The sequence below is a fragment of the Ranitomeya imitator genome, chromosome 8, assembly GCF_032444005.1.
Source record: "Ranitomeya imitator isolate aRanImi1 chromosome 8, aRanImi1.pri, whole genome shotgun sequence".
Classification (NCBI taxonomy): Eukaryota; Metazoa; Chordata; class Amphibia; order Anura; family Dendrobatidae; genus Ranitomeya; species Ranitomeya imitator.
This window is the reverse complement of record NC_091289.1, coordinates 48,136,371-48,153,435: the sequence shown is the minus strand read 5'-3', so window position 1 is coordinate 48,153,435 and position 17,065 is coordinate 48,136,371. Positions and strand designations below refer to the sequence as shown.

At 41.8% G+C, this 17,065-nt stretch overlaps 1 protein-coding gene across 2 annotated transcripts in view; it reads right to left on the bottom strand.

The window, feature by feature from the left end:
* Nucleotides 1–3,066: 3,066 nt before the first annotated feature.
* Nucleotides 3,067–17,065, bottom strand: part of IFT27 (intraflagellar transport 27) — a 42,811-nt gene continuing 28,812 nt past the window's right edge. Inside the window, exons 4-7 of one of the 2 annotated variants that reach the window (XM_069736872.1) lie at nt 9,109–9,168; nt 7,774–7,891; nt 7,387–7,496; nt 3,067–4,612 (exon numbers count right to left, since the gene is read on the bottom strand). In XM_069736872.1, the coding sequence (XP_069592973.1) occupies nt 4,514–4,612; nt 7,387–7,496; nt 7,774–7,891; nt 9,109–9,168 (387 nt within the window). In that variant the 3' untranslated portion in view covers nt 3,067–4,513. The remainder of the gene's footprint in view (nt 4,613–7,386; nt 7,497–7,773; nt 7,892–9,108; nt 9,169–17,065) is intronic. The other variant, XM_069736873.1, reaches the window with a different exon arrangement.

Below are 17,065 nucleotides of genomic sequence, written 5' to 3'. Positions count from 1 at the left end.
ATTGATGGCAGTGGAGAGGGCCCTTCTGGCAGCCAGCAGTCTCATCATGGGTCAACATGTCAGAGTCTACTCAGACAATATGACGACTGTAGCGCATCTAAAACACCAGGTGAGTCCGAAGTTCAACCATTTGAGAGCAATATCGAACAGAATTTTTTGCTGGGCAGAGAAACATCTCCTCTCACTATCAGCAATACATCTCAAAAGGTCAGTAAACATTCATGCGGATCTCCTAAGTCGTCACGATTTGCATCCAGGAGAATGGAGCCTGAAGACAGACGTTTTCAGAATGTTGACAGACAGATGGGGACTCCCCGACATAGATCTTCTAGCGTCAAGCCAGAATGCACAGGTCAAGAACTACTTCTCTCTAGACCCCAAAGACAGGTCTCAAGGAGTAGACGTCTTTGCTCATACATGGAGGTTCCATCTAGCGTACGTGTTTCCTCCAATACCTTTGCTTGCAAAGACCCTCAGGAAGATCCGAGACGATCAGGTCCCGACTATCCTAGTAGCTCCGGCATGGCCAAAGAGGAGCTGGTATCACCTCATCAGAGAACTGAAGGTGGATGGTCCAGTATTTCTTCAAACATCAGAGGATCTACTCTGCCAGGGCCCCTTTTATCATCCGGAGCCGCAGAAATTCAAGCTGGCAGCCTGGCTATTGAAGCCCAGGTACTAAGAGCTAAATGTCTTTCAGAGTCAGTAATCTCTACTTTACAGAAATCTAGAAAACCTTTCACCAATGCTATATATAGCAAAATTTGGAAGAGATTCTCCTCGTGGTGTCATCCTCATAATCCTGACCCTTTCCATCCTAATATCTCACAAATATTAGATTTTCTACAAAAAGGATTGGAGTTGGGGCTGAAGCCAAGTACCTTAAAGGTCCAAGTGTCAGCTTTGAGTTCTGTCTTCGACCAAGACCTTGCAGGTCACCGTTGGATAAAAAGGTTTATGGTCTCAGCATCAAGACATTGTCCAAGAAAACAAATCTTTGTACCATCATGGGACTTAAACATAGTTCTAAAGGGTCTTATGGCTCCTCCATTTGAGCCGTTATCATCTTGTTCCTCACAGCTTCTGTCCTGCAAGACTTCCTTTTTAGTTGCAATTTCTACTGCAAGACGAGTGGGGGAAATACAAGCCCTTTCAATTAGAGAACCTTATCTTACCATAAGAGATGATTCCATTGTGTTCCGACCAGATCCATGTTTTCTTCCGAAAGTAGTGTCAGAATTTCATCGATCACAGGATATAGTCCTCCCATCGTTCTGTCACAATCCTTCAAATCCGGAAGAACACAGATTTCATACATTGAATGTACGGCGTATAGTGCAATACTACTTGGAACAAACTAAATCCTTCAGAATCGACAAAAATCTCTTTGTTCATCTATCTGGCCGAAACAAGGGCAAGAAGGTAGCGAAGAGTACCATCGCCAACTGGATAAAGAAGGCCATTACGGAAGCATACCTAGCTCAGAATATTGCGATTCCTGCGGGCCTAAAGGCTCATTCCACCAGATCTACTTCCGTCTCCTGGACTGAAAGGGCTGGTGCTTCAACAGAGCAGATTTGCAGGGCTGCAACATGGTCTTCTCTACACACATTTACTAAGCATTATAGATTGGACTTCTGGTCCAACAGGGATCTTGCCTTTGGCCGAAAGGTTCTTCAGGCTGTGGTCCCTCCCTAAATACAGAATTGGTTGGCATTCCTCCTGTGGCTGTCGTGGAAGGCTGCTAGAGAAAATAGAATTATTCTTACCGTTAATTCGGTTTCTAGAAGCCTTCCACGACAGCATTAATTCCCTCCCGATGTTCTTGGATATTTGTTCTGAGAACCTAAAAGGTAACCGGTGCTATGGGTTCAGTTGTAAGTCACTGGTTAATGGGAGGTGGGAGGGGTTTTTAACCTCTTGTGCTTCCTGTCCCCCATTAGGGTATGGAGACAACCTCCTGTGGCTGTCGTGGAAGGCTTCTAGAAACCGAATTAACGGTAAGAATAATTCTATTTTTCTTCTTTACTACTACACCTGGATGGAGCGCTGTTCTTCTATTACTCTGAATACTTTGACAAGCTGGCCGAGGATTATGTGTCTTGGACGACTAGTCTGAGGCGGGTCCTGGGTCCTTTCTGTCTGCCAAACTCATCTGTGAGTGATAAGCTTCTCCCTATATACTGTACACGTAGGGGAAGATCTGTTATTCTAGGGTAGCGGTCAAGGAGAAGCCACAGGGGACTGGTCTCCAACTAGTTATCAGAGCAAATTGGATCGCACAAAGCTATTCAAGTCAATGGGTGCGCGGGAAACATCGGACAATCATTCGAATACAGTCGGATTTCCGCAGACTCATCAGATTCTCTCAGTAGAGAGAATTAACGCTCGTATGACTCTGGCCTGAAGCATATATTGCTGGGCAAATGCAACCAGTGTCGGATTCATGCTGCCGGTGATTTCAGCAGCGTCAATCTCCTGACATGTTCTCTTTAACTGCTAGCACAACAGAAGGTATTTTGGTTGCTCAATCTCATCATGCATCCTTAGCACTGGCAGATTATCCTGTTAGGCCCATTCATATGTCCGTGTTTGCAGTAGCATGTGTGGCATTCATTTTTTCATGGACCCCACACGTACTCATTATAACCTATAGTGCTGTGCACTAGTGATCGTGGTGGTACCAGCTGTGGGACCCCCAGCATTCAGATAATTATCACCTCTACTGTGGATAGCTGGTATCATTTGTTTCTTTACAAGTTTTTACAGTACTAACTAAAAAAAATCATCTGAAAACAAAGTTCGTTCCAACCTGGTCTTGCTCCTCCATACGATGCCTTTATCCACATAGTACGAGCCCAGTTTATGAATTTAGTGCCGGCTGCCCTGTTCCAGAGACCGGGGCACCATTCCCGATGTAATAAAAGCACCAAAATTATTCCCTAGCATTCCAGGCTGAGGTCACAATGTAATGGTCTCTAAATCGATTACTGACACACATTTCACTGCTGTAAAACTCTTGGTACAGTCACATTTCCATATGGAAACCTCTCAGTATAAGGAAAATCTTGTATAAAGCTTTATTTTTGTATAGAAACAGATATATGTAGAGAGGTAAAACACATACATATAAATGCAAGAAATTAACACCATAAACATCACAATAAGGCAAAAGTCCTATATATGTCACCCACACATTGGGGCCCATTTACTAAGCTACATGCACCAGACATCTGTCAGCAGTGTCTACTCTCCTAAGTCATCTATATGGGCATGTAGGTCATATGATACCTTGACATCTGATGTCTTATTCCAAAGTAATTCACAATTTTCTTAATATGTAAATTAGCTGTTACGAGCATGCCCATATAGACGGCTCAGGAGGGTTGATCTCACTGACAGATTCCCTTTAGAACTGGTTGTCCAGTTAAAACAAGGAGAGAGGTAATAACTTGCTGACCGGTAGGTGTCCCACTGCTTGGACCAAGCAGAATGGGGAATTTTTATTGCTGGCAGATAACTTTAAGGCTAGGTTCACACTTGCGTTGTGCAGTCCGTTCAACAAATCCGTTAAACGGACTGCACTAACGCAAGTGCCGACTTTCGCACTGCGCCAGCGCAGATGGAGTTTCTGCTAGCTCCATCTGCGCTAGCAGTGCGCTACTAGTGACGGACCCGGAAACGCTGCAGCCCGCGTCTCGGGTCCATCACTCAATGACAGCACATCGCTAGCACACGCCCATTGTGGGTGTGCGCTAGCGATGCGTCCGCCATTGAAAGTAATGGTGGTGTTAACGCAGGGGTCCCCAACTCCAGTCCTCAAGGCCCACCAACATGTCATGTTTTCAGGATTTCCTTAGTCTTGCCCAGGTATTAATTGCATCACCTGTGCAATGCAAAGGAAATCCTGAAAACATGACTTGTTGGTGGGCCTTGAGGACTGGAGTTGGGGACCCCTGCGTTAACGGACTGTGCTACACCGCGTCATGCCACGGTGTAACGTAGTCCGTTAAACGGGTTCACAGAACGCAATGTGGACCCAGCCTAATTCCCGTTACAAGATGGCGAGGCAAGTTGGACGCTCGATCGCCACACCATTAATTCTCTATGGGACTGTCGTAAAAAGCCAAATGCACGTCGGCTCCACAGGGAATAAATGGAGCGAAGGTCGAAAATGAGCACTGCTGTTCTGTTCTAACTGGGATAAGTTTCCGGTTCTGCCGATCAGTGCAAGTCCCAGTAGTAGGACACCCAACAATCAAGCAAGTTGTTAAAACAAAGTGATACGTGACATATTGAATTTGGACCAAAAAACTGTCTTCCATGCCTTGTAGCACATTTATTATGTATTTTGAACATTTTTTTGCCACATTAGACAAGGAGCCTATCAGAGAGTAGATGAGTGGGTTTGTGGACTAACTTGCGATCCCTTTAATAAATTAGCCCCATTGACTTTAAATCATTCTCTCCATAGCCGACATATGCTGCCATCAGTAACTTTGCATCAAGGATGCTACACAAGACTTTTGAAGGTTTCTACTCTTTCTTGGTAGAGATGATGGAATGACTTCGCCAAGGCTCGAAATGGTTGATCAAAGTTCTCCAGCTCCTTCTGCAATAAATATATTGAAGGATGTAAGGTGTTAGCACAGTGTCTACCAGGACAGAAGATCTAGTACAGACATCAATCTCGTAATCCCGTGAAGTTGCAATGACATTGTACAGATATCTACTATATTTCTAGAGTGTGAATCCAACGGTTCCACACTGTATAATACACAGGATAAGCTGTCAATCACTAAGTCTGTGAGGGAGGGATGCCGGACTCCCAGGCTGCCTCTACGAGTCCTGGCAGAATTACAGCTTTTTTCACAAAAAGACTGAATAAAATGGAAAGGAATATATCGCCAAGCTCAGCTTTTACCCTATTGATTGCAAAAAAGGGTAGCATACTGTAATACAGTCTATTCCAAAAACTAGTTTCAGCAGAAATTCTTTAAGAATGATTTGGTTGTCAGATTAAAACAATATACAGTTAAGTCCATATATATTTGGACAGAGACAACATTGAGCATGCATTTCACTTGCTAAAGACTAAACTTCAGACAGAAAGGCGCACAAACAAACAGCAACTGAAAACCACTGCAGTGAAGGACTGACAGAGCATCAAAAAGGAGGAAACACAGCGTCTGGTGATGTCCATGAGTTCAAGACTTCAGGCAGTCATTGCCAACAAAAGGGTTTTCAACCAAGTACTAGAAATGAACATTTTATTTAAAATTATTGAATCTGTCCAATTACTTTTGGTCCCTTTAAAAACAGCACATGTTAAGGAGCTGAAACTCCTAAACCCTTCATCCAATTTTAATGTGGATACTCTCAAATGGAAGCTGAAAGTCTGAACTTCAACTGCATCTGAATTGTTTTGTTTAAAATTCATTGTGGTAATGTCTATAACCAAAATTAGAAAAATGTTGTCTCTGTCCAAAGTTATATGGACTTAACTGTAGTATACACATACCCAACACTCTGAACTAAAGAGTACAACATCCTGCCCACAAATGATTTTAATGTCGAATTGTTTGGCCCTACAGTCCCCTATATGTGATTAACCTAAAATATTTATTTACCAGCCAAAGAGCCTCCATAAGATACAGCCAGTAGTGACTCATAATTGCCACCCTGGGGCCTCTTAGAGAAGTTGTCCACAAGGAGAACTCCTGACCATATGTCTTATTATAGTACATGGCTATAGTAGAAGAGGAGTATCTTGCTCAGGGATGTCCTCAATACACTAAAACAGAGCGTATTTGAGCAGTCATTCTGGTAAACTTGGAGGCTTATTCTCAAGATGTCTCTTGAGCAATTCAGAGCTATGTGGTCTTCTCACTTCCTGGTCTTTGGCAGGGCGGGCTCATTTCATTGAGTAATAGTTCTGGTGAGTAGCAGTGCTGTAGTATTAGTAGATCTCTAAAGCTCAGTACAAGTTCTGCTGTAACACATCCAGCTATCAGAGGTTTGTTCTGAGTGTATACTGCCATCATTAGCGATAACAGAGCATTTGAACAAGCACTCAGCTGAGGAAAGTGAGATCCATAATATCGAAAACTGCTCTTAAAGTTGCAGGATTGGTGATTTTGCAAGATTTAGAACAGCAGCTTGTCAGAAGCAGAGAGGGAAGGGAAGGGATGTGAGCAAATAACTGTGTAGAACTCAGTGGGCTGGACAGCGCTGACTGGAATGTTAGGAGGCGACTCCTCTCCTGGAATGTAACTACTGCACACTCTCAGCCAGGGTCTGGGCAGGCACAAGTGGCTGAGCTCCATGGAAACCAGCTGTACACTATGAAAGATAAAAGCTCTCATTGCCATTGACTTGTTTTTTCTTTCTGCTCTCAATTTTATAACTTGAGAATACTGCCCTTTCAAACTGTTCTTCTATTACATGGACGGCCATTGATCTGCAAGGCTGCCATGTAAAATTACATTTGCAGTGCCAGGTCAGAATATAAAATGCCTGACTGATCTTGGCTTTACCCAGCAAAACCAGTAAATTGTTCTGTCGAATACATTTTAAAATCTTTTGTCTCTAATAATGTAACCACAAGTGTTAGGTACAAGGAATCTGTAGATATCAGTCACAGTAAGAGGCATAATTTCACTAGGTTTCTTTCCCCCATTGCTGAGGGCAATGAATGGCTGCAGCAGTCAGGTGCAGGCATGGCACATAATCGGAACTATAGCTACGATATCACCCCTGATTAAAAAAAGAAAAAGTTAAAGGATTATTCACCAAAATATGAAGTTATCATCTATCCTGATTGCTGGGGGATAATCTAACTGCTGGAACCCTTGCCATAGAGCTCGGGGCCATAGATCCTGTAAACCAGGCTATGTAGAGCCCTGTCTTGAATGAAGAAGTACGCATGCTCAGCCTCTTCTCCATCCACTGCCTAAGGTAATGCCAAAGAAAAACGAGCAAAGCGCTTGGCTCCTTTCTTGGCCTATGGAACCGCCAAGATTGAGCATACGCACCTCTGTTATATTCAAGACGGGGCTCTACAAAACCCACGTTCGGGTTCCAGATCCTCAATTTTGGGATCATGGAGGGTCCCAATAGTTGGACTCCGAGATCAATAAGCGATCACCGATCCTATGGGTATGGGATAACTTAATATTTGGGGAAAAAAAACTAATTTTTCTAATGATCAAGTATACTAAGCAGAAGAATTACTGACAGGGAACAGAAGATTAACAAAGCCTCCTTGTACTAAAACAAGACATTGCAGAACATTGCTGGAGAGAGACAGATGCCTCGTACCACACACAGCCAAAAATAAATGGTATTTCTGTTAAGTTATCCGCTTTATACACAGGATGTAATTACCGCTGATGTCTCAAAATACTCAAGCCCGTGGCTCGCTGCCCACTCTTCAGCCTGGATCCTCTCCACTACTCTACGGCCGGTTAGGTCTGTCTTATTTCCCACCAGAACTCCTGAAAGGACAAGAAATAATGAAGGAGGATGATGACAGATGGATTAGAGAAGGCGAGAAGACCCGGGGAGATGCTGAGAGCAACCAATCAGATTACGACGTTCATTTTTAGGGGGTCTTTTGGAAAAGCTACATCTAGATTGAAGATGGTCTTCTCTCTTGCACTAGTTTCATAACCATCACCCGCTACCTCCCAATTTTTCTTTTCGACTTTATTGTTCCAAAATTTGACAACAACATATTTTACAAATGACCCCTGGAGAATCCGCTTTACCTACCGGGTAAGTGAGGGCTCGAGGTCTTGGATTTTACTCGTTGTAACCACCTTGCACAGCTACTAAACGAAGACTCGCTTGTGACATCGAATACCAGGCACAGGGCACCAGGCTGATCCCACTGAGAAGAGAAGAGTAGTAATCATCACTGAAGAAGCCAAGGAGACCAGGACCTACTCCCTCAAGCATCTTGTCTATTAAAGTAAATTAAGGCAAAAAAAAAAATGCAGAAACTAGTCTGAAAATCTGGAGCAATTCCATCTTCCTCATTTTTAAAGGGAAAATAACAGCAAAAAAAACAAACAAAATAAAACAAAAAACAGTATTTACCTACAGATATTGGTCCCAAATCACCACTTCTGTTACTCCAGTTCTTCCTTAGTGCGCCTTATTCTCTATAGGTATTGTGCCCCTTTTTAAGTTGTCTTTCAAATCTAAGTCTTTTTTTTTTTTCCTAGACAATTTTGCTTATCCAGACGATTTGGACAAATTCATGAAAGGCGACATTTACAAAATGTCGCATTTTTTTGGTGCTTCCCGCTTCTCTCTCCATTATCTCCTCCATAGTAAGGCTTCTAGAGGAGTTTTCACTTTGGCATATTTTTTTGGTCTTGAAAAGTAAAAAAAAACTGTCCGGAAGAGTTAAAAAAAAAAAAAAAAGGTCCAAAACAGTCACAAAAAGGTGCTGAAAAGTCACAAAAATGATACATGTGCGCCATTTTGAGGATTTTGGCACAAAAAGGTCAGCGAATACAAGGCAAACACAGACAAGTGACTTCAAGAAATTGCAAGTGAGGATAGTGATGATCTGGGGATGAATACTATTTTAAACATAAATGGCTTTCTAATTAATGTGCTGAAAAACACAAGAGTATATACGGTATTCACCTACAGCCACCTCTCCGGACTCTGCCATGCACGTGCACGCTCTGCTCATCCAGGTGTGCATGTGTTCTCAACGGGGAGGGGGAAGTAAGCTGCTGCCAGACATCCTGGACAATGGCTTATTCTGCCCTGGGAATAATACAATTCAACCTTCCAAATCCTTGTTCCCCCCATCACTTGTCTGGGAGGCCCCCGTAGCTGGCCGGCGGCTTCGGACAACATTCGTCTAATGCCTTAATAAGGGGAACATGGATGCTGGATGCGGGTGTGGAGAGGACTGCCTGTTGTGTGTTCTCGTTAATATTTAATGTTACAATTCCCAATAGTGATCCAACATTAGCAAATTCTTGACATTTACTGTTTTTAAACTGTTTTTCTTTTAAGTCGCTCTCAAAGTCTGCAAATAAGTATTGAAATGAAAGCGGAAAAAAAAAAAAAAAAAAAAAGACTCACCAATACCTCTGTCATCTCGTAAAACATTGCCTTCCCAGGAGAATCGCACAGGAAAAGCTCCTACAAGCAAAAGAAAAAACAAAGTAAAGCGTAGTATACCTGAGTGAATTAAAATATGTTGTTTCTTTTTTTTTTTAAAGCTCTCTAGTAATTAAGTAAGATCTACTTATCAGACATGAGAGCTGCATGTGATAGCTGAGGAGCCGCCGAGAAAATTGCTACTACAAACTGTTGAAGTATGAAAGCTTTTAATCACTTACTTAATGCCGATCTGTCACCAGATTTCACAATACGAACTGTAAATATTATTAAACAGATCTTGGACCGGATGGGGCTGTTGTACTCACTTGGATTTTTTTATTTTTTCTTAGAATGGCTGCATAATCCTTTTGACATCAAAACGAATATTATAGGAGTTCGTCTCTAGACTTTAGTATATAGCAGAAAAAGCCGATAAAGGATTATACAGCCATTATTGGTATTTATTTTCAAAATATGTACACCAGCCTCATTGGATATAGATAAATATGTATGCAGTTTGTATTGTGATATTAGGGAATGGATGCCTTTTGAATCTAGGCTCCTGGACAGTACGGGGACCTTTAATCCCCTCTAATGGAGTGGCAGTGCACGATGGACCACCGCTCCATCGTTCTCTATGGGAACGCTGGAGCCAGCACTCCAGCAGAGTCATAGAGAGTAAATGGAGTTTCTTGTGAGCAAGCGCACTACCGTCCTACTCTATCAGGGGCAAAAGTGTGCCCTTCTGGAGATCGCAGGGGGTCTGACCACTGGAATAGGCATTTCCTCTGGACAGGTCATAATCTTGTCTACCTGGTATATCTCATACCTTCCCAATGTGTGTAAACCTGTGGGGTCCAGGTCCTGAGACTACAACTGGTCCTTCAAAACACTGCTCTGCTGGTCAGCGCTAAGCTCCAACTATGTGCACGGGTTCTATGGAGGCCATATACCACTCTGTGCACGCGCTCATGCAGGATCTCAGCGCTTCTGACTGACGCAAAGCGTTTTTTGAGTAATTGGTGGGAGTTTGGGGACCTCAACACCCACCAAGCTGATGTATGTAAGGAAGGGAGTAGATATTAAATGAAATTATTAGGTGCCCTCCTGTAATTAAGTATGATACGTAAGTGTAAGTGCTCGCGCAGACGACCGGATTTTAGGTTGGAGTGCAATTGGACAAAACATTAGATTGCATTCGGACCAATGTTCTTCTATGAGGTTGTGCACATGTCCAATATTTTCCTCAGACACGGTCTGTCGGAGGGAAAAAGTCATACTGAAAAAAAAAAAAAAAAATCGTATTATGCACGATTTGCACCTGATATTCGGATTGGGCTCAGCCACGCAATAAATAAGTGGAAAAAATTTGGACCGCATTTTTATGATATTTTGTCCAGTTTTCTAGGAATGACAGAACAGAGACCATGGAGAATTCTTTTTGCCATCTTTTTCTCATCCATGAAAATCGGATTAAGCTTGCATCAAGCTCAGATCTAACTCGGATCAAGCTCGGATCTAAGGCCGGCGTCACACTCAGCGTATAAAAATATGGTCCGTTTTTTGCGGCCGTAATACACAGAAAAGTCCCCAAAATAGTGATCTGTATCTCCTCAGTAGGCAGGGTGTGTCAGCGTATTTTGCACATGGCATCCTCCGTATGTAATCCGTATGGCATCCATACTGGGGGATTTTCTCGCAGGCTTGCAAAACCGACATACGGCTATACAAGGGATCCATGGGCTCAAAAAAATCGTAAAAACATATATACTGTTATATATATATATATATTATATACACACATATATACATACACACACACACACACATATATATATATATATATAAAATAAAATAATATAATATATAAAATAAAAAAATAGTGAGGAAAGAATGGTTGTAGATGACGAGGAAAAAGCTAACATATTAAACACCTTCTTCTCCACGGTATTCACGGTGGAAAATGAAATGCTAGGTGAAATCCCAAGAAACAATGAAAACCCTATATTAAGGGTCACCAATCTAACCCAAGAAGAGGTGCGAAATTGGGCTAAATAAGATTAAAATAGATAAATCTCCGGGTCCGGATGGCATACACCCACGAGTACTAAGAGAACTAAGTAATGTAATAGATAAACCATTATTTCTTATTTTTAGGGACTCTATAGCGACAGGGTCTGTTCCGCAGGACTGGCGCATAGCAAATGTGGTGCCAATATTCAAAAAGGGCTCTAAAAGTGAACCTGGAAATTATAGGCCAGTAAGTCTAACCTCTATTGTTGGTAAAATATTTGAAGGGTTTCTGAGGGATGTTATTCTGGATTATCTCAATGAGAATAACTGTTTAACTCCAAATCGGCATGGGTTTATGAGAAATCGCTCCTGTCAAACCAATCTAATCAGTTTTTATGAAGAGGTAAGCTATAGACTGGACCACGGTGAGTCATTGGACGTGGTATATCTCGATTTTTCCAAAGCGTTTGATACCGTGCCGCACAAGAGGTTGGTACACAAAATGAGAATGCTTGGTCTGGGCGAAAATGTGTGTAAATGGGTTAGTAACTGGCTTAGTGATAGAAAGCAGAGGGTGGTTATAAATGGTATAGTCTCTAACTGGGTCGCTGTGACCAGTGGGGTACCGCAGGGGTCAGTATTGGGACCTGTTCTCTTCAACATATTCATTAATGATCTGGTAGAAGGTTTACATAGTAAAATATCGATATTTGCAGATGATACAAAACTATGTAAAGCAGTTAATACAAGTGAAGATAGTATTCTGCTACAGATGGATCTGGATAAGTTGGAAACTTGGGCTGAAAGGTGGCAGATGAGGTTTAACAATGATAAATGTAAGGTTATACTCATGGGAAGAAGGAATCAATATCACCATTACACACTGAACGGGAAACCACTGGGTAAATCTGACAGGGAGAAGGACTTGGGGATCCTAGTTAATGATAAACTTACCTGGAGCAGCCAGTGCCAGGTAGCAGCTGCCAAGGCAAACAGGATCATGGGGTGCATTAAAAGAGGTCTGGATACACATGATGAGAGCATTATACTGCCTCTGTACAAATCCCTAGTTAGACCGCACATGGAGTACTGTGTCCAGTTTTGGGCACCAGTGCTCAGGAAGGATATAATGGAACTAGAGAGAGTACAAAGGAGGGCAACAAAATTAATAAAGGGGATGGGAGAACTACAATACCCAGATAGATTAGCGAAATTAGGATTATTTAGTCTAGAAAAAAGACGACTGAGGGGCGATCTAATAACCATGTATAAGTATATAAGGGGACAATACAAATATCTCGCTGAGGATCTGTTTATACCAAGGAAGGTGACGGGCACAAGGGGGCATTCTTTGCGTCTGGAGGAGAGAAGGTTTTTCCACCAACATAGAAGAGGATTCTTTACTGTTAGGGCAGTGAGAATCTGGAATTGCTTGCCTGAGGAGGTGGTGATGGCGAACTCAGTCGAGGGGTTCAAGAGAGGCCTGGATGTCTTCCTGGAGCAGAACAATATTGTATCATACAATTATTAGGTTCTGTAGAAGGACGTAGATCTGGGGATTTATTGTGATGGAATATAGGCTGAACTGGATGGACAAATGTCTTTTTTCAGCCTTACTAACTATGTTACTAACTATATATATATATATATTATATATTATATATATATATATATATATATATATATATATATATATATATATATATATATACATACATATATATATATATATACATACAACCGGTGTATTTATTTCATTAAAATACTTTGTAATAATGTGTGTGTGTTTTTTTTTAACCATTTCATACTATTGGATTAATAATGGATAGGTGTCATAATTGACGCCTCTCCATTATTAATTAGGCTTAATGTCACCTTACAATAGCAAGGTGGCATTAACCCTTCATTACCCCATATCCCACCGCTACACAGGAATGGGAAGAGAGTGGCCAAGTGCCAGAATAGGCGCATCTTCCAGATGTGCCTTTTCTGGGGTGGCTGGGGGCAGATTTTTTTAGCCAGAGGGGCCAATAACCATGGCCCCTCTCCAGGCTATTAATATCTGCCCTCAGTCATTGGCTTTACTACTCTGGCGGAGAAAATTGCGCGGGAGCCCACGCCAATTTTTTCCGCGATTTAACCCTTTAATTTAATAGCTAGAGCGCCCAAATTTTGCACATACACACTACTAACATTAGTAGTGTGGAATATGCAAAAAAAAAAAAAAGGGATATGAGATGGTTTACTGTATGTAACCATGTCTCATATCATGTCGGGTTTGAGAAGGAGAAAGCAAAAGCCGGTAATCGAATTACCGGCTTTTAAGCTATCTAGCGCTGTATGAAAATATATATATATATATATATATGTCTCACTGAGATATATATATATATATATATATATATATATATATATATATATATATATATATATATATATATATATATATATATATATATATATATATATATATATATAGCCCTATACTATGTGTAAACATTTATCTTAGGCTACGTTCACATTTGCGTTGTTGGGCGCAGCGTCGGCGACGCAACCAACAACGCATGTACACAACGCAGCGTTTTGCGACGCATGCGTTGTCATAAGATCCTACAGATCAGGAATTTCGGCGCAGGGAAAACGCTACAAGTAGCGTCCTCTGCGCCCTGTCTTGTGCGTCTATATGACGCATGCGTCGTAAAACGCGGTACAAAGCATACCGGCGCATGTCTATGCGCCCCCCATGTTAAAGATAGGGGCGCATGACGCATGCGTCGGTATGCGTTGACGACGCTGCACCCAACAACGCAAATGTGAACGTAGCCTTAGCTATTCTATTCTAACCTGTCAGTGTGATTTTACTGTACACCGCACTGAATTGCCGGCTTTTCTATAGAACACCGCTGGGTATTTCTCGCAAGTCACACTGCTGGTCCGTGTGTAATCCATATTTTTCTTGCCCCCATAGACTTTCATTGGCGTATTTTTTGCGCAATACGGTGAGAAACGCAGCATGCTGCAATTTTCTACGGCTGTAGAAGACCGTATAATACAGATCAGTAAAATACATCAGATAGGAGCTGGGGCACAGTACCGTATGCAATCCGTATTTTCTGCACCTCTCATACGTCTGTAACACTCGCTAGTGTGAGGCCGGCCGAACTCGGATCGAACTCGGATTTTTCTTAGCAATAATCTGAGGAAGACGTCTCCTACTTTTGATAAAAACTACAAGTGATCATCATGATTTAAATATGCCTTAATGGAGTAGGATACGGCAGTGGCTAAACCGCAGTGAAGCCGTGTGTGAACACAATCTTGTCCCGGTATTGATTTGATAGAGCGTACTTGCATATTTGTCTGGAAGTCCTGGTTAGTAGGATCTGCCTGGGTCCCGATTGTGCTGATGAATTGAACTTGTCTCAGATCCCCTGATTAATTGACTTGTTTCCCGAGTGTTAAGGATTAGCTGTCCTGCACAAGAACTGAGCACTCACCACATTTAGGAATGATTTATCTTACGCTCCTGTAAGAAAGCTCGGTTTTCATATGCCTATGATTTATGTAGATGTAAGCAAGTGTAACAATGCCTTGAGACCCTGTAGCATTTACTCTTTTCTGCAATTGTCGCTCTGTATATCATCCCTGTTGATGTTGCTACGCTTAATGCTGCTATCTGTATAAAATGGAGACATAATAGATCAGACTGATTCAAGCAAAGCTACACATTACAGTCACTGCAAAGAATGGATTAGGGAATGACAGAAATGGCCTAATCTTCTAATAAAGGAATGGCTCAGTTGTCATGTCACAGCACTGCACGGGGCGCCGTTTCGCCAGCCGGTGTAGGGAGTCTCTCCTTCCACCAGCATTTCACCCGTTAACATGTTTTAGTTTCCTCCAAAAGGAAGAGACACCCAATAATGCACAGCAGTTTGGGGTTCCTTGCCACTTGCTAGAATAGCACAGGGTACAGATTGGCTCTATGGCCTAGGTCTCCACTGTATAAACGCTAATAAGTGGCACAAAAGAGAGTCATTTCTTCTGGAGGAGACTTAAAGGGGTTGTCCACTACTCAGACAACCCATTCTGAATCCACGCATTTCCCTCAATAAGCTAACACTAAGGCCACATGGTCACACTATCAGTATGTGGTCAGTATTTTACATCAGTATTTGTAAGCAAAAATCCGTAGAGGAAAAGTATAATAGAAACACGTCACTTCTGTTCTGGCTTACAAATACTGACAGTGTGAATGTGGCCTTATACTCACTGTCCCGGGGATCACGTGACACTATGTCACACTATCCCTGAGGCCAATCAGCACAGGCTTCACTCTTCTTTTCTTCAGACGAATCAAGACATCCAGAGGAAGTGAGGGCAGTCGCAGATTTCACTTCTTTTGGATGCAAATTAAGTTAGTAGACGAGGAAAGTGAAGTCAGTTTTGATCAGTGGCAGGCATTGTTTCACATAATAATGTCACGTGATCACTATACATTTGTTGTTGAGCATAATGCCACATTTGCATATAGCTGAAAAATGGGGCCCTGGAGTTGGTTACTGGTGAACCCTTGTGACCCTAGTCCAACTGTGTGCCCGTCACTATGCACCTTGCCTGATTCAGTAAGAAGAATGAGCCTCTTAAAGAATCAGGCATGTCTGCTGCATAACACCCGTCAGCAACACCAGTGGAAGAATGGCCATTCTTGATGAGCAGCTCCCTTTAATGTTCCTTGTAGAGATCACCAAATTTGCACCTTTAAACCCATCAAAAAGCAAAAGCACTGCTTGCTTCTAAGAGTTATTATAGATGTAGTAGACTGAAAACTATGGCTTCCAGAAATAATGCAAAATCTATGAAAATTAGCTGCAATACCACATACAACCTGCGGACAGCAGTGGCGCTGCTCTTCCCATCCTGTACAGCTCCTTTAAAGACACAACCAAGTTTGCCTTATAAATGTAACCCTTTACTGGTTAATCAACTTAATGACCGGCCAAGACATTTTTTGTTTCTTTTTTTTAATGTTCACGCTCCACACTAAAATAGTCTATTAAGTGAATTCTGCAGGTTATTATAGCATGCCTAGTGTACGTAACGATTTTCTTTATTATATGTATGTAATAAAATGCATTTTATATGAAAAAAAAACGTATTTTTCATATCTTTATTAGTGGTGGAGTCATTACGTTGTCGGAAAATGCTTTATAAATATATACTCACAACATATTTTTTGAGCACGGCGAAGACCCTCGGTTAGCACAGAGCATGCCTAGATAACACCTTATTTGAGTACGTTCACTCATCAGAGTCCCTATAAAGCTGGGGACCGGACCAGCACCAGCTAGAGTGCAGAAACAGAAACTTTAACCCAACAATGTTTATTTTCAATGAGGCGGAGTTAAAGGGGTGTTCACCCTTGCAGAAAATGTTTGGTTTTTTTTGCTTAAAATGTACAGAATTTGGGGTAGAAACAACTTTTGCAATTGGGTTTCATTAAATATTTTGCACCATTTGCCTTCTGTAGCCGCTGTATTGCTCTGTCTATTGCTGGCTGCGGAATGAGCTAACTGAGAATCTGTCAGTCAGCCCGCTATAATGGCTGACGGCAGCAGCTACCTGGCACTAGTCTCACGGGTGCAATTTGCCATCGACAGAAATCCTTCCCCATGATTTTCTATTTAGCACAGATTTGTGACTTTTTTTATTTCTACAATAGCATATTCTGACATTATCTTTGCATCTTCACAACCATATCTTATTGTGACTCTTTTCCATCTGTCCCCAACTTGTAATTTATCAAACATAATTAAAGAAAATCAAAGGGAAGATTTATTTAAAAGAAAGAAAAAAAGAAGGAGAAGACAAAGATGGAAAGAGTTCGACTGAAGAAATAGACTACACAGGGTTTGTAGTCCGT